At 33.7% G+C, this 22,090-nt stretch overlaps 1 protein-coding gene across 4 annotated transcripts in view; it reads right to left on the bottom strand.

Annotated features, from left to right (window-relative positions):
* The window catches only part of LOC149081052 (protein Obscurin-like), a 171,191-nt gene that overhangs the window by 61,874 nt on the left and 87,227 nt on the right, over positions 1 to 22,090 (bottom strand). For all 4 annotated transcript variants that reach the window (XM_089237817.1, XM_089237816.1, XM_089237815.1 and 1 more), the window contains 16 exons: positions 21,883 to 21,997; positions 20,171 to 20,352; positions 18,787 to 18,901; positions 16,238 to 16,419; positions 15,599 to 15,713; positions 14,096 to 14,277; positions 12,541 to 12,655; positions 11,221 to 11,402; positions 9,713 to 9,827; positions 8,832 to 9,013; positions 7,523 to 7,646; positions 5,833 to 6,008; positions 5,581 to 5,686; positions 3,816 to 3,994; positions 3,494 to 3,602; positions 392 to 564 (listed from right to left, as the gene is read on the bottom strand). In XM_089237817.1, the coding sequence (XP_089093943.1) occupies positions 392 to 564; positions 3,494 to 3,602; positions 3,816 to 3,994; positions 5,581 to 5,686; positions 5,833 to 6,008; positions 7,523 to 7,646; positions 8,832 to 9,013; positions 9,713 to 9,827; positions 11,221 to 11,402; positions 12,541 to 12,655; positions 14,096 to 14,277; positions 15,599 to 15,713; positions 16,238 to 16,419; positions 18,787 to 18,901; positions 20,171 to 20,352; positions 21,883 to 21,997 (2,352 nt within the window). The remainder of the gene's footprint in view (positions 1 to 391; positions 565 to 3,493; positions 3,603 to 3,815; positions 3,995 to 5,580; positions 5,687 to 5,832; positions 6,009 to 7,522; positions 7,647 to 8,831; positions 9,014 to 9,712; positions 9,828 to 11,220; positions 11,403 to 12,540; positions 12,656 to 14,095; positions 14,278 to 15,598; positions 15,714 to 16,237; positions 16,420 to 18,786; positions 18,902 to 20,170; positions 20,353 to 21,882; positions 21,998 to 22,090) is intronic.

Below are 22,090 nucleotides of genomic sequence, written 5' to 3' on the forward strand. Positions count from 1 at the left end.
GGGTTTTTACAATGGAGATCACATTCCAATACAAAAAACTTGGTGTTGCCATTTGATATTTTCGAAATTTTCTCACTGTAACCGTAACTGTTAGAGTGACACTGTTGTTTTCCATATCCTTCCTGAGCGCATACATCAAAATACCTTATGCCAAAATTTCATTCAGTTTCTGTGAATGGTATGATAGTTAGGGGCCCATATGTCGGGATAGTTTTTTTTATAATCACCCTGTATATATATATGCACATGAATATATTGATATTATTATTTTCATTATTTACTGTTATTTGAACTTAAGGATTGGAGACATCGAAAAATCTGTTATTAAAAAATTAAACATGTAGAAACTAAATACTCATGGATGATGATAATAAACAAAAGTAAAACTAACCTAAAACTTCGAGTCTTCCCTTAGTGTCAACAGCTCCACTAGGATTTCTTGCCTCCAGACGATATTCTCCATCAACATCAGGCCCAGCCTCTTTGATAATCAATTTGCAAACACCTTTATCGCTTTCTATCTTAAACCTATCATCATTGCTGATATCTTTTCCGTTAAGTGACCTACATAGCAAATAAAATGCCATAAATATAATCAAAATATTTGTTAAGAAAAATATTCATCATGAAAATTATAAAAAAACACAAAAAAAACAGACTCTTCAGAAAAAATCAGAAGAGCATTAGTAGGATTCGGGAAATTTTGGCATTTTTTGTCAGAAGTGAGATCACATCATAATTTACAACTTTTTTAGCATCTTGGATCATGCTTACATATAAGAAATACAGTTGACACTCGTTATAATTACCTAAATATTTCCCTATTTTTGCCATGTTATTTTTCATCCAAGATAACACCCGGTAAATCAATCAATCACAACGATCGAACTCGGCTCGGTCCCCCTCCCCCATTTTTTCCCCCCAAAGAAATAGACAAAATCCGTCGTTGAAGGGATTTGACCTTGAAATGTGATGCTTTAAGAAGAAAGGGCGTGAAACATAGATAGTTTGAAGATAAGGGAAAACCCGGTGGTTAACTACTTTACTTTACAGTACACCAACTCCGGTCATATATCGCCATACAGCAATTTCCAACTAGTGGAGTTGAAAAGTGGAAAATGAAGGCGCCATTTATATCGGTGGTAGCCCCAGGCTCGGTAGGTAAAGAACTTGTTTCTCACGTTCCATGTCCAGATTTGAGCCCGTGAACTTTGACGGTAACCTTCATAGTGGAAGAAGAGCATCTTACCATGGTGCCATCTGGTTGTTAACTCGCGCCATTATAGGAAATCTTGCCTACTATTATGTTCTATTTCCTCATATGATGGCTCACTCCCACTTCAAACGCGATTAATTTTTTTCCTTCTTATTCTATAATTTATTGCATGATTTTACTTGATTTCTCGATTGGAGAACATGTCAACATATTTGCTGCATTTAGTAAAAAGTAAATGTAGGTTTTAGCCATAATATAGCGCTTTTTCGTAAGTTGAATGTGCATACTGTACTGTGTATTTGGATTGTGATTTTTTTAAATACATTTTTATTGCAATATTGTAACAAAATGAAAGAATACTCCATAAATACAATACACAATTTTCCGAAGAAGTTAAACTTTAAGATTTTTTAACACGCTCGATATAACAACCTCCAAATATAATGTCCGTTTTCCATGGTACGAAGGGGGGTCGTTATAATGAGCATTGACTGTGTTGCGCAAATAATTTTCTTGATCATTGAAACATTTTTTTTTGACATGGTTAATTGTATTCTTAGTTTATGACATGAAATTTCCCATTGTCATAGGAATAATAACCCTTAAACAAAGTAGAATATCAGTTTCATGATATCTCCTTCTAAATTTAGCACCATTCGAGTTTTGGCAATTTCTTACACTTGAAACAAAAAATATATCCCATAAAGAGATGGTTACACGAACAACCCAAATATTTTTGACAGTGTTGAATTTAGAAAGTTTATTAAATTTCGGATATTATGTAATCATTTTGTGCAGTTCCTTTATTTGATGTAGCTGAGATAAAACAAGAGGTCTTGAAGCATCCAGATATTCTATTTAAGACTAAATACAGTCAACACACTAGATTTTAAGAACCTCCAATTTTAAAAAAGAAACGTTTTTACAAACTTTAGACTTAAAAACAAATTGTTCAAGTCCATACAAGTTCGTAAATGAGTACTGCTGAAAGCCCAACCTGATCAGCTGGAGAATAAATGAAGATGCAGAAATGACAAGCCAATAATGGGTATGAAAACTCTTTGTTTAGTGATACTTTACACGAGGACAGTACGTGTACACGCTAAGTCTCCCAACAAGAGCTCAAAATTCTTACCATCCACTGTTATGCACAGTTTTTTGTTGTGGCTCTGTTTTGTTTTTGTGATTTTTTCCTCCCCTAAAAGTTTATATGCTGAGTTTTGAATCACCCTGTATATGGATAAATTAAAGGGGTGCACGGTCTTTTTGGTTTGCAGACTGACAGCTGTTTGCGGTCCATGAACTGTATGGTTGTAGTGTTGCATGGATAAAACCACCCCCCTTTTTACAGACACCCTTCCCAGGGTGTCATGACAGTTTAGCGGGGCAAAAATTTAGCGCTGCGACAACAATTCAGCGCAGTGATTATGTTTTGTAAACAACAATTTCCTTCCCACTTTTCTCTGACTTAAGACTGACCGAAGATGCACTGCTCTAATTTATATAATTTCTGTTAGCTTCGCCTCTTTCTGCAGAGCCTTTACGAATTTCCAAAAAAATATTGGTTTAATGGACTTCGATAACGCTACTGAACGAATTGTGCCAGCCCTCAATATCATTATTGGTTTTTGCAAAGCCGTCAATAGCGACGTCGAATTGATTCCATTGTTCTATAGCAAATTTTGGATCTCTCCCATGATTTACTCATGTTGGCCTTCCAATCCAGGTGCCCTTGAAATAATTTTACATCATGCAAATCTTCTTCCTTCTTTATTGTCTCCATAGTATTTTTCAAGAATGATCCGATATATTATCGATACATTTTTTTATGACAGCCGGCGACATATTTGTGTCAGAAAATTCTAACCACTCTTTATTTTCTAAATCATTTCAAAGCATTTTGAAAGTACATGTGCCAGTCTTAAGTCTGTAAAAAGTGGGAAAGGAATTGTTATTTACAAAACATAATCACTGCACTGAATTGCTCTGCCCTGGTGCTAAATTCTCTTGCACTGAACTGTCGCTGTACCAAATTGTCTGCACTAACTGTCGTAGACTCCTTTCCCAGGCTGAATGAAACCTCTTCAAAGGCCAGGTGTAACTCACTTCTAGTTTAATAAATAGATCTAACTAGATTGTATAAAACTAGATAGATTGAGGGGAGGATAACAATTGCTAGAAATCTCTAACAGGTTTTATTTGAGCATATCCATGCAATATGTGTTTTATACGCAGTTGTTTTGAAAAAGAAAACCACATTCTAAACAGGTGAGTTACCATGTAACATCTGGTGCAGGAGTAGCTTTCACTTCTGCAACCATCTCTACATTCTTTTCCCCTGTTGATACCTCTTTATTTTCTAAGGGAATCTTTATAACAGGCTTTCCTGGTTGTGGAAACAGATCAATGTGAGTGTTATAGACTGGATTTACACACAAAATAACTGATATAGTATTTAATTACAATGCCTGGAATGGCAATAAATATGAGTGAGCAATAATTGGAAGTCATAATTTTTCCAATGCCGTAAAAAGATGTTTGAAATTCTTTATAGCCTTCGGTAGAAATCAAAAACTAGACTAATCAGAAAATATTTCACCTGAAACTTTCAGTTTGCCCGCGGTTGATACACATCCAATAGGGTTTTTAAGCTCACACGTGTAAGTTGCAGCATCCTGAACATTGATATCATTTATAACCAAAGTTAACGAGTCATCTCCTTCAATTGCCTTTTTGAAATGTTTTCCGTCTATTGTAATCTCAGCACCATCTTTCTTCCTTGAAAATTAACAAAAACTAATTACAACCAGAAAATATGTAAATGAAATAAGACATTCAAAAATTGTCTTTATAAAGGGGAGGAGGGAGATATATATATTCTTTTAATATACTCTCCCACATTCCTTTCAGATCTGAACATTCATTTTTTGGAATCTTAATTTATGTTTTTGCATTTTTGATACTCAAAAAATGTATTAGAAACATAAATGTCAGCAAATCTTTATTTTTTTTAAATTTTCAATTTTTTTATGGAAAAGGTTTTTATTGCTAAGTTTTATGTAATAAATGGCACTTTCCCCAGAAGCACTTTTCTCCTGGAATCCATCTTAAAAAACCACTGAAAGTCCATCAAGTATCTGAAAGTTCATATTCACCATGCTTTTAACTCAAAACTCCCACAATCCTTCAAGTCAGAGCTTAATTCCCCGAGGTCAAAGGAAAAAATTCTACAGGGAGAAAAATCAGCCCACACATTTGTGACACCAGGGCCTGAGAGGGATATAGCAATACCATCTTCAATAATAATATTACAAGTGTTGGTATTAGTTTTTGGCAATAGAGATTTCTCTTAGCAATAATGTACAGTAGAACCTCGATTATCCGGGTGATTAACCGGGCAATGGATTAACCGTGTATACAGAAAATTCTAATTTCATGTTAAGCTCTTCCCCATCTATCTTGTTGTTGTTAGTGTTTTTTTCATCGGCAACGTACGATTTTGTGAAGGTTTTCGTAATAAATACAAACATTTCTATTTTGTAGAACTAGATTTCTTCATTATTTTACAGAACTCCTCTACCATTTTTAGAAGTCCCACGTGACCGCATTGAAATGGCAGCCCCATCCCTAATGAACACGTAAGACCTATGAATCGGATATTGCCCTGAGCCGATCTGCATTTGAACATGAAATGCTAGGAAAGTTTCAGATGATGCAGGAAGAAAACTCCTCACATACAGGTGTTGTTTGAAATGTATTGTTCATTTTTACAACCGAAAAGACAAGGCATAAGGACAGAGCTGTCTTGAGAGCATCCTAGGGTATATGAATTATTTTTTTATAGTTTGTGTATCATAAATAATTGAGTAACTTGCAGTTTCTCACAGTAAAAAATGTGTAATTCATGCATTGGGGGTGCGTGAAAATAATAAAATCCTGCAGAACCCTTAACCTCGCGGACCACAGGTTGAAAAACACTGTCTTCCACTATTTATCTAGAAAATTTCTATATTATTAAGACTTATGCTATAAAACCCAAGTAATAAAATCTTCTAATCCACTCTCACAGAGCAATGCTGTCAGTGACTATGATCAGTGATGCAAAACATCTTTCACACTTTCACCATTTTTTTAGATGTGAAAGATTATAAGAGTATCATAATATTTATCATCACTCTTAGAAGATCATAAGCAGTCCTTTAATTTTTCATCTATACAAGATTGAAAATCACCAAAAATCTTGCACTGATAATACGAAATAACTTTTGCACATTTTTTTAACATTATTGCCTAAATAATTGAATTTTTTCAGATTGAACAAAACAACTCTTTTTTTCAAGCTCCTGTTAGGTTTAAAAACTTACCAAGTTATTACTGGTTCCGGATGCCCTTCAAATTTCACATTCAGTCGAACAGTACCATTTATCACTCCTTCTGTGTCTTCTAAGCCTTTCAATATGGTTGGTGGAACTAGAATTCATTAAACAGTTTATTCATGAACAGTTCCAAATGATGCATAAAAGTAAAAAAAAAAAAAAAAAGCTAACATTTTTTGCTGCCAAAAAATAAATTTTAAGCATGAAATTACAGTTATATAACATGTGTGAAATCTTTACCTAGTACTGAAAGTTTTCCAGCCGTTTTAGCTTTGCCGCAAGAATTTGTAATTGCGCATGAATATTTCCCTGCATCTTCTGAAACAACTTCATGGATAGTTAGTGTTTCTTCAGCATCCGTTGATTGAAGTTCAATATGTTTACCATCAACAATGATTTCTGATCCATCATAGGACCTGGAAAGCAACCAGTGAATTGTGTTTATTAATTTCATTACATTCACGAGAATTTTTTTTAAAATAAATAACTGAAAATATAAAAACCGGGTAAAAATCTATAGGAAATAACAAATTACAATTGAACCCTGATATAGCACCCGTTAATTTGTCTGAAATGCTGTTCAGCACCAGAAAGTTTTAGTAAACAAATCTTCTACATATATAGGGAACCACAACCGGTTTAACAGTGATCTGATATAATGACAAACTCGTTATAACACTAGAATTAAGCAAAATTCATAGAGAATTAAATCAGGGAACTCTGCGAAACATTTCAGCAAATAATTTCTAAAAAAATCCAATAAACATCCGATTGTTTAACAAAATTATGAATGCACTTCTATGTGAAGCCACAACCAAAGAAAGGGATTTTGGGGATTGATCCTCTCTCCAAATACACGCGAGAAATATTTTACAGCAGTTTCAGGGGGGGATCTGTCCAGCCAAAAGTTGGGTCAGTTTTAAGGAACCTCCACAAAATTCTGAACCTGAAAAACAGACTATTTGTGAAATACAAACTAACAATACCATAAATTTGAAAAACTTTATTTCTGTCGTACAGAATTAACTAGATTGTTTATAACTTCCTACTACATTAGTTTTCACAAAATTATGAATCATCTTCACAAAAATGAAAAAAAACATTTTCACAAAAACGAGACCCTATAAAAAATGTGTGGACAGACCCCCCTGAGTTTGTACCAACAGTGCAAAGAAAGTCGATGGTACCGAATGGAAGACTAAATAATCTTTGTCTGATATATAATCACAAAAAAACAGCGACGAAAAAGACGGAAAAATAGGAAATTTCTAATGCATTTTGACATACTATGGATACATCTTCAGAGAATAAATATAACCACTATGATGCTGACCCGGGATCCCATTTGGGTTGGTTATCAAATCTTAACTTCAAACTCCTGGTTGCTCAACGGAAAAATACGTCTGTCCAAGTCAAACGACATGGTGAGAATGAATTAGATTTACATGTACATACAATGCAACTATTAGCTGTATTAGCTAATACCTTGAACGACCATATTTTTCCACTGAGCAACCAAGAGTTGAGATTTGGTAATCAACCCAAGTAGTGGGATTCCTGGTCAGTCTGATAGCTGATATATTTATCCTCTGAAAATGGCACGATAGTGTGTAAAAAATGCATCAAGAATTTCATATCTCCCCCCCCCCCGTATTTTCTTTCTTCGTTGTACTCCTATTGCGACGATACCAAATACTATCAAATTCTCATGCCGTGACTAATATAACAAAATACATAGTAGTTATATAAGAAATATGGTAATAACTAATGAATCACAACAGTAAATGAAACGAGACAATACCACACAATTTAACAGCTATTGTGAAGAAGAAGAGACTCAAATTTCACTGAATATTTTTCTGGCTTTTACACGAAACACGATGCCAATGTACTAGACAACTAGAGAGAATATATAATTCCAAAACATTACCATTCTGCTTTAGGTGTAGGCTTGCCGCTAAACTTCACTGTCAGTTTTATCGTTTCACCTTTCTTAACATCTCTATCTTTTAATCCTTCCGTGAATTCCGGGGCAATTTCCTTGTCTGAAAGACCTTGATGAAGTTAAAGGTAGTATTTATAGATTAGTAAAGCTACAAATAAACGAAAATAATAACAAAAATTAAACCACCATCTATATATTGAGACTAAACTCCTCACATAATACAACAATAAAGGATAAAATAAAAATAAAATATTCAAATAGCTAAATTATACGAAGATATATGTAATATCGTTTTGAGTGTCAGAAGGTCATTCTACATTTCATCATGTAAAACTATCATATTTTCTCATCTATGAGACACTTTACTCTCTTGAATAGGTGAAAAAAATAAGCAATGCATCTTTAATGGTCTCTTTCTTCTCAATACCATGCTTAATTGAAGTTACAAAATTTAGCGGTAAAAGAAAAAAGTACATTTAAAATATGGCATAATATACAGGGTTTTTATAATTAAAGTTCCAATTTGAAATAACCATAAAAGGAAAACTACAGGAGAAAATGCTATCAAACTAGGTAATACAGTTTACAGGAGATCATGGAATTTTCCGAAAAAAAAAACCTTCAAAAACTCACCACCAGTGGGTAATGACGCTGTATGCAATATTGTTAACTCTTCTGTGGCCTTTTTTCTTCTTAAACCTTGTGACTTCTGGCTATGGGGTATCCTCAAAGCCACTGTTTATGGTGACAACATAAAAAAATTTGGCTATATTGAAAAATGTGATGCACCGACATGTCTGTAACATTCCTCCGGATATGCTAAGAGCTACTGTTGAGAACGCAGTAATGCGATTCAATTTGCTTTCAGAAAATGGTAGATGCCACATTGAACATGCTTTGTAACACGTTTTAAAAATGGTTAAAAACACTTTAAACCCATGTATTATTTCGTTTAACAGCATACAGCGCCATTCTCCACGGGTGGTGAGTTTTTGAACTTTTTTTGCGGAAAATTGAATCCCATGTAACTATTACCAAGTTTTGTCTAGTAGTTTTCCTTTTATGGATATTTCAGAGTGGAACTTTAATTATAAAGACCCTGTAGATTACATATTTGGAAAAATATTAAAATTACAAGAATATACAGATATAAAAAATGTCTTCAAAATATTATCTTATTCCAATTTCTTTAATTTAGCATAAATGTTGCACGTTTACGTGTTATTAGAGCTGGAGTGATCGATTATTTTACATGTTCAATAACTTGAAAAGTAGATATGATAGAGGCATTTACCAATCACAGACAGTTTACTGCTCGTAGTTTCAGAACCATGGCTATTTGAAATATAACAAGAGTACTGTCCAACATCTTCTTTTGATACATTATGTAGGATAACTGTTAACGAATTTTCAGCTTCTTCAACCTTGTATTCAATATGATTCTCATCAATGATTAATTCAGCACCATCTCTAGTCCTGAAAGCCGAAATCAATAAATTCATTCAAAAAAAAAAACACAACAACAACAACAACTTATTAGTGAAAATAATATAAATATTTTTACATTCTCTTAGCATCTGATCTATACGATTTTTTTAAATCAATAATCATGATGATGTTTTTTGGAGATCATGATTTCTGCTTTAGGAACTTTTCTTCTTCACTAGCTGATTTGGTTTACGGTTAATATCTGTTATAGCTTGACTGGGCAATAGTTGTTTGCATTGAAAAAATTCATCAAATTTTAAATTGACTTGAAACAGCAATATAAAACAAATTTCAAGTAAATTTGAGCAATTGTATTTAAAAATACTAAAATTAATCTCTAGATAAGACTTTTTTTTTGAAAAAGAGTCTTATTTCTTGATTTGTCTCCAGTTTTTGTAAATTCTAATTTTCAATAGCTTACAGGATTAAATTCAGTTAACACAGTAAAAGATTGGGTATATAATGGAGTAGTTATGGATATAATTTTCCAAATATTCATACAGGTTCAATTAAATTATTTCTGTCAGTAACTTCACTAAATAACAGTTGAACTAATTAGATTCAAACTGCACTTGCACATCGAAGTTCTAATGTGCCTGTAAACAATACAAAAACAAAATTGGCCCATTTAAAAACATAATAAGTGCAAAATTTTGAGCAGTTGAAACATTCATGTATGTTACTCACCATTTTGCCATAGGTTTAGGATAGCCATCAACCTTAACAGTGAATTTTACAGTCTGGTCTTCATTGACAGTCATATCTTTCAGACCTTGCGAAAATTTGGGAGCTTTTCCTTTCTCTGAAGGAACAAAAACATTTCATTGTCATGTTTTTATTAAGCAACAAAAATGTTATACTATATGATTTTTCAAAACTGTTTTTCAGGATGTTTTCATGGAGAAACATTAACAGGAAACAAATTCAATTCCTAGAGAATTCATGATTTTTTCATCATTTTGAAAAAAATTATAAGGGAATATAGTTTTTAAAGAACAATAAAACATGCTATGGTTGAACATCTATGGTTCCATCATAACCTGCCCAAGGTATATAGGTACAGTATTGTGGATATCCAATGATATGTGATTATGATTGGTTCTATTCAAAACCGTCTAATGTAGGGAGGCGTCCAAGATATAAAGATGTCCAAAGTGACAGGTTTTACAGTGCATGTAATTCCAATAAACCATGTGGAGGTGCAAGGCGCTTGGTTACCACACCAAACCTAAATAGCAACCAGTGGCATATTAATGGGGGGGGGGGGGCTTAGCGGGTTATAGCCCAGGACGGTAAGTTCACAGAAACGGCAAATTTGGCCAAGAAAGTTATTGGAATGGGAGAGAAGAGCAGGAAGATTTGTATAAACCTTAATAAATGCGCCTTTGCCAGACAGCAAGGGATAAGGTTAGTGAGTGACCTGGAGAGTTTACAAGCATGTGAGTGAGCAAAAAGAGTGGCTTAGAGCATGAGCAAGCATGTGAGTGAGCAAAAGAGTGGCTTAGAGCATGAGCAAGCATGTGAATGACCAAAAGAGTGACCTACAGAGCGAGAGACCAGGTCAGTCAGTGGCATAGGGTGTGTGAAAGCGTGTGGAAGACCAAAAGAGTGACCTAGAAAGTGCGAAAGCATCTGAATGACCAAAAGAGTGCTCTAGAGTGCCTGCAAGCTTAAGAATGACCAAAAAAATGATGTCTCAGAGCATGTGTAAACGTGTAAATCATCAAAAGTGTGACTTATAAAGCAAGGAAAAATGCCAGTGAACGACAAAAAGACTGACTAGAGCGTGTGCAAACATGTGTGATAAAAAAAGTTACTTAAAATAGTGTGTGAGCATAAGAGTGACTTACAGGAGTGGAGCGGGGGATAGACAAGCGGGCTGTAGCACATGTTTGCGAATCTGGTTACAAAGCCAACAAGAAAATTAAGAATTTAAAATTAATTTTGGACTAGAATAGGAGAAGAGCGGGCAAAATTTGCGTAGCCCACTGGTGGAAAAACCATAAATGCGCATCTGCAAGCAACAACTCTTTCTTTCGTCATATCCACATCGATCTCACGGGAAACATCCACATTAAAAATTTACACAATACAAAATTGTTTGGAATAAACACAGTGAATTTAGTTAATTATTAAAATTTGTTATCCATCCATTACTTATAAGATTCTTTTACAAACTTTAACAAGGTGCGTACTTGCAACTTCTACCTGACAGCTTGTTTCATCAGAACCTGCTGAATTATTGATCTTGCAGGAATATTTCCCTTCATCAGCTTTGGTAGCCTTGTGTAGAACCAACGTGAGGGAATCTTCAGCTTCTTCTTTTTTATACTCAAAGTGTTTGCCATCAATGGTGAGTTCAGCGCCATCCTTTGTCCTATAAAATTATGTATACAGTGTGCAAGCAGAAAAAAATCACGTAATTTTTTTTTTCCTTTCAAAGTAAGACCAAAGATTTTTCCTTCGCCGCAACCTCAAACATTCTACTCACGACGACCGACTTCTCTGCTGCCAAACTTATATTTCTCCCGTTTTTTCTTATGCAGCTGAGGTCTGGGGACCCCCACCCATCTAGTAACATAGACAAACTTGAATCTATTTAAAATAAATCCGCCCGCTTTATTCACGACCGCTGGTCATCTTTTAGTTCAGTTTCCGATCTTAAGCTCGAACTCAATCTCCACCCACTCGCTACTCACCAACTCCAGCTTAGCCGTGCTTTACAAGATTATTCGTGGTCATTTAAATTTCGATACGTTCAGTATTCGGACTAATCCTTTCTATGTTTCCAATAGACTTGACCACACCGAAAAATTAAAACATATTTTTGCCTTTACAGATTGTTTTAAATTCAGTTTCTTTCCCAATACCATAGTTGAATGGAGCAAGCTCCTCTCTATTATTGTTAACTCCACCAAGATCTCCGATTTCCTATCAAATGTTTCAAAGCATATGTGTACAAATCTACCACGTCATCTTGTGAATAGGCCTTGAATGCCCAACAATATTGCTAAAATAAATAAATAAAATAACTGAAGATAAAATATTTATCTATTTTTTAAATTTGGAGAATGTTTTAGAGCAAACAAATTAAGTTGATTAAAGAGCAACACCTGATATTGATAAATGCGCTGATCTGTACACATATATTTCTGAACTATGAGCATTATTCTACAGAATTCTTTTATATTACAGAAAAATCATTTTTTTTATGATTATTAATTGCTTTTATTTTATGTTACTGTTTTATGTGACATCCATACTTGTTATGGGCATCTTTTTTCAGCCACCTTCTTGGACACTTTGCCTAGAATTTGTATTTTTTCCAACTGATCATTGATATTTTATTTTTCATTGAAAAATGTTTTGATACAATGATAACATTTACTTTAATGATATTAAAGGCTGAAAATTTTCGAAGGAGAAGCTGAAAATTGCCTGATGAAAAGTAAAAATTTTGAATTGAAGAAAAAAAATTTATACAAATGACATAAACTTAGCATAGACTTTATTACCATTTTGCTGATGGTTTGGGTTTCCCTTTGAACTTCACAGTGAGCTCCAAATCTTCGTCTTCTTTAACACTAACATCTTTCAAACCTTTTACAAATTTTGCGCTTTCTGTTTTTTCTGTGACAAAACAATAAATATATATATTTATATTTATATAGCACTATGACCATAATCTCAATAATATACACAAACAAAATTTCATGGCAAAGGCAGGAAGAGATTTCAATGAATTTTAACAGAAGTACTTGACAAAATCTTCGCAGCTGTCAGCAGTCCTGACAGGCCGGTAAAGCAAAAGAAAATGCTGCGGCTATTGGTCTGTTAGCTGTTGAAAATTTTGGATTTGCAGCTAAAAACAAATCTTTGAATTTAGTATAGAGTTACCACACCTCCTGATGATGCTTACCACTAGTGTTGCAAAAACAGTGGGAAAAAATCAACTCACACCAACGACGGTTTTTTGCCCAAAGAGCTTCTTTTCTGATTTCATAGAAGTGTTTTTCTTTGTTTTGGTTGGTCTTATCATTTTGTGCACTCATAGCCAATCAGATAGAAAAATAGTGTTTGAAGATAGTGTGTGTTACGAAAATTCGGTCTTTTCGTAATTTGTTAAGAACCCCCTCAAACTTGGCAAATGTCGTTTTGCCAAAAGAGAAATGCGAAGGTGCAACGCCAAACATCTGGAAGATTAATTTTCTGTCCGTCTGGTAGCGCCACCAACTTGGAAACTGTAAAATGGAGTTTTCTAGAATATTAATTTTTCTCGAAGTATTCGACCGTACCTATAAATACAGAGGCGATCACAAGTCAGTTTTGTTGTTGCTTTATCCTCAATGCGAGATTCTTATTTGTGAAAAATTGTAAATAGCTGTTTTCTGTAAATAAATTTGTGACGTCCTGAAGATTGATTCATCCAGGGCCGTCATTTCAATTTTTCCAGGGGGGAGGGCAAAGCACATGTATGCAATGTATGTATATATATATTTGTATATATTTATACCATTTTTAGTGTATTTTCAAAAGCCGGGGGAGGTGGCCGTTGCCCCCCCCCTTAAATGATCGGCCTGGATTCATCCTCTGATCATTTCAAGGACTTGTGAGAAATTATCCGGAACGATAGCTTACACTGAGTCAAAAATTGAATTATTTGTTCTGACAAATAATTCAATAAATGCAACTTATGAATGTGTTCAGTTTGGATTCCCAAAAGTGAATTTTCGAAATTATTTGTAAAATCAAAAGTTATTTTTAAATTATTTTTAAGTTACTCTAAATTTAATAATTCAGTTCAGATCAGGAGTTACAAGAACTTAACTGTCAAAGTCTTAAAAAGTATACGCGATAAAATGATGAATGAATGTATGAATGAGCATGAAATATTTACAGACTGCATAAAAAGAGTTGGGATGGCAGCAAAAATTTTATTCGTTAAATCCGGAGGTCGGTTATAAGTTAGGTTTACTATAGCAGGGATTGACTTTACATTTGAATAGTTCTTAAAATCAGCTTAGAATTTTTGTGATTCATCATTTTCCTCCAAATCAAATGGACACATACCTGTCACTTTCACTTCACAACTTGATTCATCAGCTCCAGATGAATTTGTCAAAACACAGCTGTATTTTCCAGAGTCCTCTTTTGTAGCTTTATGGAGGATCAACGTCAAAGAGTCATCTGCTTCCTCTTTTTTGTATTCAAAATGCTTCTTGTCAATGGATAATTCTGCTCCATCTTTAGTCCTTAAGGAAGTATGAAATTTTATTTGAGTAATAAATAAAGAATATTTTTTTCTTTTTTAACATATTGTAACACAAAGTATGGATGTATTTTTGAAAACATAGTCGCAATTTAAAATACAGCGCATGCTTCTTAAAGTGATAACATTGGGACTCTGGGTTTCTCTGATACCAATAACCAAATGATAACTATCCTAAGCTATGGGATTGATCCAAAAAAAATCCCGTTTGTTTGTATGATGCCTGTATGCCCCGTTTCATCGAACGGGATGTATGGAAACAGGATAAAACACCACTTTTCTTTCCCACATAACAGGTTACAAAATGTTAAAGCATTCTTTTTTTTATTATTCTAAAACAGGAATTTTGTTCCTTGTAAAGCTAATTTTTTTTTTTTAAATTCAGAAATTGTTGGGGGTTAGAATGAAACTGTTCAATGTATATTACAAATTATGATACTTTTGACAATGTACGGTACATTACTTAAATTCCCTTGGCCAAGAAACTGTGAATGTGGTGTATTGAAAGAAACTGACCACGAACTGAAAAGAAACTGAATTTTTTACCTAAACATTTCTTCACTATAGACAATTGCGAAAGCAGCGTTATGCGTACATGGATCATTGCGGCTATTACAGACCAATTAGGACATTGTAAACCTGTGTAAGGAAGTTTTTTCAAAAGGGAGCCTTTTGACCTCCTAAATAGTCTTGCAGATTGATAATGATAATTTATAGGAAAAAAATGAGCCTGGTTCAACCTTAGCTTCAAATATGCCAAAAAAAGAAAAAACTTCTAGTAAAAAAAAATATTGATAACATAAACCAAACTTCCAATAAATAAAATTTTTTTTTCCCATGTTATGATATTGGTTCAATCCATACTTGGTGAAAGTGATAACAACACGGGACCGATGACATTATTTGTGATTCTAATAAGCGGCGCCTATTGTATTTTCAAAAATTGACAGACGTATGTTTGAAAGAGTGTAAGAAAGTGAGGCTAGGCTATCCTAGTTTCTTAAAAAAAAACAAGTTTTTGAAGATCATCTTAGATACGACATTAAATTAACTTTCCACATTCCTTGAAGAAAAATGTGATAAAAATTTATGAAGTTTTTTTATGCATTTTGAAAAAGAATCAATTAGCATCCGTTTTATTTTTTAAGCGAGCTTCACATATTTATAACCAATACTGGTTCGAGCACAGTAAATCAGAAAAATTGATGGTTGGTCTGACTTGATAAGATTCAAAAAGTTATTATTATAGTTACTATATAAATACACTTAATATAATATTGATAAAAGTAATCACAAATAATTACCACTTTGCAGATGGTTTTGGTTTGCCCTTGAATTTCACTGTGAACTCAACATCTTCTTGTTCTGTTACCGTAACATCCTTAAGGCCTTTCACAATTTTAACGGCTTCTGTTTCTTCTGGAAATTATATGGGTTTTTAGAGAATGAATGTGAACGCACAGATTAATAATTAATCTACACAAATAGTTTGAGTAAAAATAAAAATTTTAGATTTATACGGAAAATTTCTGTAGTAAGGCCAGGATCGCACAATAAAATTTTAAGAAAATTTCTTTTATAAAACTTGAAAAATACAACCAATAAGCATATCGGTTACATTGAACACCACCTATAGAACAAGGCCTCCGCACGAAGCTCGTGACGTCACTGAAGACGTCCATTTCACCTATTGTCATTGGTTATAGCAGGCAGACTAAAGTGATATATTTATCCTTTTTTGCAATATATCCAATGGCAATAGGAGAAATGGCCTTCCTCATTGACGTCACAAGCTTCGTGCGGAGGCCATGTGTTATAGGTGGTGTTGTTACATTCGAGCGAATGTAATCTTATTGGGTTTTTCCAAATTTCAGAAAAAGATTTTTTTTTTAAACTTTCATAGTGTGATCCCGGCCTTATTATCATAGTAATGGCATATGCACCTGTGACTTTGACTTCACAACTGGATTCATCAGAACCTAAACTGTTAGAAAGAACACAACTGTATTTTCCGCCATCTTCTTTCGTTGCCTTATGCAGAATAAGAGTCAAAGAATCTTCAGCTTCTTCAGTTTTATACTCAAAATGCTTTCCATCGATTTTCAGATATGCTCCATCTTTAGTCCTTCAAGTAGTTAATTTAAAATCAATTTCATCATTGAATAATCATTCTGTGATTGTAATATAAAATTTACAGAGAATCAACGCGCATGAAAATAGATTAATCTATGAAAAGTAATTTTCTCCGATTTTTTGCTAATGAATATAATGAGACTGTTGAAGTATTTTTTATATTTTAATTTTTTTCATTCAAGACGATATAAATGTTTTTCTCCCTGGGATTTATACCCCAGGCATTTTGAATTGCGGGTCAGTACTTTGCTGCTATGTAACATCACAGATTTTAACTTTTTTATAGCAGTTGCCAGCTTTGTGCTAGATGCAAAGTCCCAACCAAGATCTTATAGCCAAATCATTGATATACGGGGTGATTATAAAAAAACTATCCCGACATATGGGCCCCTAACTATCATACCATTCACAGAAACTGAATGAAATTTTGGCATAAGGTATTTTGAGGTATGCGCTCAAGAATGATATGGAAAACAACAGTGTCACTCTAACAGTTACGGTTACAGTGAGAAAATTTCGAAAATATCAAATGGCAACACCAAGTTTTTTGTATTGGAATGCGATCGCCATACTGAAAAACACTAAATAGCGTTGGAATGGCACCTGTAGCACGAAAATCCCCAGAGCTAGGCAAGGAAAAAGTAAAAAGGACTTTGCCGTGCACCAGAGCATTAATGTTCGTTTCATTCGTCACAACGTTTCCCAGGCTGATTAGTCCTCCACAAGGTCATGTGGAAAATTTGTGAAACACAATAAAATGCTTTATTTTATGCTGCTTCTCTGTCCTTATTGGTTGTCCTCACTTTTAGCCTATCTACCGCCGGTGATTTTCATGCTACAGTTGCCGTTCGAACGCTATTTAGGGGTTTTCACAATGGACATCACATTCCAATACAAAAAAACTTGGTGTTGCCATTTGATATTTTCGAAATTTTCTCACTGTAACCGTAACTGTTAGAGTGACACTGTTGTTTTCCATATCATTCTTGAGCGCATACCTCAAAATACCTTATGCCAAAATTTCATTCAGTTTCTGTGAATGGTATGATAGTTAGGGGCCCATATGTCGGGATAGTTTTTTTATAATCACCCTGTATATATACATACAGGGAGGTCATAAAATAACTTAGTTGATATATATATAAGCCACCAGCAGTTTCAAAAATCAAGGAATGCGAATGAAATTTGAGATATAGATATTTTAAAGGATGCGTTTGAGAGAATGAAGGAAAACACAAAACATTAGTTCTCATGGTTATGGTCACAGCAACAAAATTCTGAAAAATTCAAATAGCAACACTCCCTTTTATGCATTGCTAAGCGATTGACGTAGTGAGAAAACAAGAATGATGTTGGAAATAGCAATATATTTGGTGTGACTTGCCTGCAGCAATTGTAGTAAAATATGCCTTTGTATGTTGCCCAGAAATTCTCTATGTAATGTATCAATACGACCCATGGAAGGTTATTTATATCCCTTTGGGTCGAAAAGTGTTTATTTAAATTTCTTTTTTTTTTGTCTGTTTTGTCCATTGTGCTGTTTGTTTAATAAAAGAAAAAAGAAATCTGTAGCACACCGTGAATGCCGGCGCACGCAGACAAAGAAAGATCTTATAAAAGGGTTGGTGCGCTAACCCCTCTTAGTGGGGACTTCTTGAAGCAGCAGCACCATAATTTGTAATGGTTGTTTCCACATGTTTCTTTGTGTCTGGTGCTGCTGTTAGTATTGCTACAGACACTGTTCTAACGCCATTTATGATATTTTACTGTGTCGAACGCTTTGTAATTATAAGTGAATATGGCCATTAGAATTTTTCGACATTTTGTTACTGTAACCATAACCGCGAGAGCTAGGTTTTCCTTTCTCTTTTCATTCTTGAGTGCATATATACTCTTGAAATGCCTATATTTAAAATTTCATTTGCATTCACTGATTTTTGCGGCTGCTAGGCGATTGTATATCAGCAAAGTTGATTTATGACCACCCTGTAAGCCTATATCTGGACAGAGCTGCATTTGTGGGGGGGGGGGGGGGGTGCATATGGGTCTGGTGCCCCGAGCAATGTGGGAGAACCAATTCACCCTGTAACTGTTCCTTCAACATTACACGGGATGCCAGAATGCGTGCTTGTACCCGGTGATAAAGCATATAGCTGTAGCATTGCATCTGGAACACTGGATTACTGAACAAAAAAAGCATTTAATATTTCAGCTTAAGATGAACAAATTAGACTTGGACATAAGGGTGGATGATTCCATGGAACCCAGTATCGTGACCAGAATTGTACGAAATAATCAAATTAGAACAAATCATTAAATATTTTTAAAACTAAACAATTAATATGTTTACAATGCGTACCATTTTGCTGTGGGTTTTGGTTTTCCCTTAAAACGTACAGTGAATTCAACATCTTCCTCTTCCTTTACTGTTACATCTGTGAGACCTTTGATAATTTTCACAACCTCTGTTTCTTCTGAAATGAAAAACTGATTATTTTCATTTCTCTTAACAGCTGAATAAATAGATTATGCTGAAAACAAACAAGTTTAAGTAGCTAAGGAAAACAATACCATGGTTATACGAATCGAAACATGAGAAATATACTAAAGATACATATATTATTCATATCGGAAATAAATAAGAAAAACTCCTGTAAAATTAATAAAGACATTTCTATCACGAAATTGGAGGAAAATACCTCAACCACATCTGTTGAAGTTGAACCGATTCTAAGTTTCTATTCATTTAAAATCTTAAAAGATGGAATGTATTAAAATCATTTTGATCATAAAACGAAGATATTGTGTTTGAAAATGGTGATCAGACCGATATCTACAGTATGAAGCTGATTCTAAATAGCCATGCTTCTTGCCGTTTCATTATGATATTAAACCAGGCTCAGAAAACTGAGGTTGAGGAGTTTTTTAATTTTAGACAAATTTTCAAGACGTTTTAGAGAACGCACGCACGCACACACACACACACACACACACACACGCTTAATTTTTCCTTATCACCCAATATGTATTATATGACCCTTATATATATAATCAGAACATCTTGATATACATTTTTAGTAGCATTCAAACTAGAATTTTAAAACTGATAATGAAGGCTGAACAAATTTTCAGGGCTGAACAAATGTATTAACCGACATACTAGAGGTATGTAAAAATATTGATCAAGCATGTATTTTTTTCCCCACCATATGCCTGGAATGGGTATTTAAAAAAAATCAATGTTTTATTTATTTTTCACAACCATTGCTTTCAAATTTTTGTGATTCTCTCAAAATCTTGATTTTCTTTTAAAAAAGTTGCAATTATTTTTCACTTTTATGCAAATATATATATATATATATTTAATATTTGAAGTAAATCCAGTGATAACATTTCTTCTTATTTTTGCGGTGATGTAAAATATCGTTTCAAGCATCTGTTATTTCAAGTTACATGCCTGACTGGGCATGTGAACTTTTAGCAATTCATACTGCGCTATGTATGTATAAAAAAAAATGCAACCAAATATTATCAATTTAAACAATGCTATTTTTAAATGTATAAGATAACATTTCTTCTTAGAATTTGCTATGATAAAAAGGCTACATAATACATATCAGTAATAAGTGTTTCATAAATTTTATGAAAAAAGGGGCGTGTCTAATACTCCAGCAAATATGGTAAATACTGGATCAATGATGATAATGTCTTATTATTACAATTGAAAGTGAAATTATAATCACCTGTGACTTTAACTTCACTGGTAGTGGTATCGGAACCCAATGAGTTCGTAATTTTGCATGAATATTTTCCGCTGTCATCTTTTGTAGCTTTGTGCAATACCACAGTGAGAGAATCATCGGCTTCTTCTTTTTTGTACTCAAAGTGTTTGTTATCGATAGTGAGATCTGATCCATCTTTAGTCCTATCAAATACAATATCATGTAAAACCTCTCTCTCTATAAGAATTTAATTAACTAGTTTTTTCCAGGAAATCAGATTGCAAAATATGATCTCATCTCAAACTCCCTTTAAATTTAATTTGAAATCAGGGGGAAAAATATGCTAGCAGTTTTCTTTTAAATATGTACGAGACTAGCATTGTAATTGACATGTCACGTGGAAAAGCGTGAACATGACTATCAACTACCCTTACAGACGAATATGATGAATAGAGTAAAGTAGTGTTTCTCAAAGTGTGTGCCACGACTCTCTCTCCTAAGGGTATTGCTAACCTTTGTCTCAGGGGCGTCATGACGAGCTGGAGATATAAATTTGTGTGTCTATTTATATGCTTTGAAATGATTTTTTTTTATAAGTGTGAGAAAATAACTAATAAACTACTTCAGGGAGCCGCAGATATATTAAGAATCGGATAAAGGAGCCCTAGGAAACAAACGTTTGAAGATCGTTTGAAGGTAAAGCATCAGACATATGTATCTGTTCATGTGTCGTCTTCTGAGAACTCAGTTCTCTGACACATTTTGATTAATGTTAAATTTGTCTTTTGTATACGATATTTCCTGCATTTTGGAAAATAGTTGGAGTGTATACAAAGTGGTTACTCGGGTTCTTCAGGGGTGTGGTTAATAAACACACTTGGCTTTTCCATTTCTTCTTTATCTGGGCAGTTTGTGACCGTATCGACAGAACTGCTTTGTCATACAAAATTGTTGAGGTATGAGTCACCTTGATGATTGATTGACTACTGATTGCAATCGAATAACTGTAATCTTCTCGTTTATTTACTATATTTGTTTTTTTATATGTTGCTTTTCTTGCAATAAATTACACTGTGGCATCCTGTAAACATCAGCCATATCTTCCGTGGACAACATATACATAGTATGAATGGATGTTGATGGGCCTTCCAGAGGATTTTCATCATTACATTTCCTATGATTCTGAGCTGAAATTTTATACATAGAAACATAAACTGGTTTTGACAGTTTAATCAAGTAAAATTTGTTTAGTTATTGAAGTTTGCAAATTTTAATAGAAAACTTAAACTTGATGGAATTTTATAATCTAATTTATCAAATTGATTTACTCAACTGAACGTTTAACTGCGATTAATTGATTGCACATTACAGTGGGTTTTTCCCCTCAACATAGACTTGTTCAAGTTTTTGCTAATCTTTTTTTCTCTCTTTTTATTCTTTTTCTCCTCACCCATCTATGAGACTTAAACTTGTTTTCTGGGTTTCTGCCTCTCTCTCTCTCTCTCTCTGACGAAATCTTTCACATTTTCTTCTCACCCTTCACAAACCCAAAACATATCCATACTCCCTATTAGGGCTGTCTTCGGCCGTTTTGGACGTTATAGAGTTAACCCATTGCTTGGACCAGCAATATTAAATATTCATTTCAGAATTTTAAAAATAAAATAAAATAATTAAAAACAACAGTAACAAAAATAATACAAGAAAAATCCAAAGGATAAAATTAATCGTACCATTTAAAATCCGGTTTAGGTTTGCCATTAAACTTTACAGTGAACTCGACATCCTCCCCTTCGGTTACTTCAACGTTGTTCAATCCTTTAGTAAATTTTGCACTTTCTGTTTTTTCTAAAAATTGAAAAAATAATGATTCTAATCTATATTTCAATCACAATTTGTCTTTTTATATACATTTCTTTTATAATTTGTCTTTTTAATACA

Source organism: Pholcus phalangioides, unplaced genomic scaffold (genome assembly GCF_987345545.1).
Source record: "Pholcus phalangioides strain wild (caught in Gottingen) unplaced genomic scaffold, Ppha-v1.0 ptg000010l_1, whole genome shotgun sequence".
Taxonomy (NCBI): domain Eukaryota; kingdom Metazoa; phylum Arthropoda; class Arachnida; order Araneae; family Pholcidae; genus Pholcus; species Pholcus phalangioides.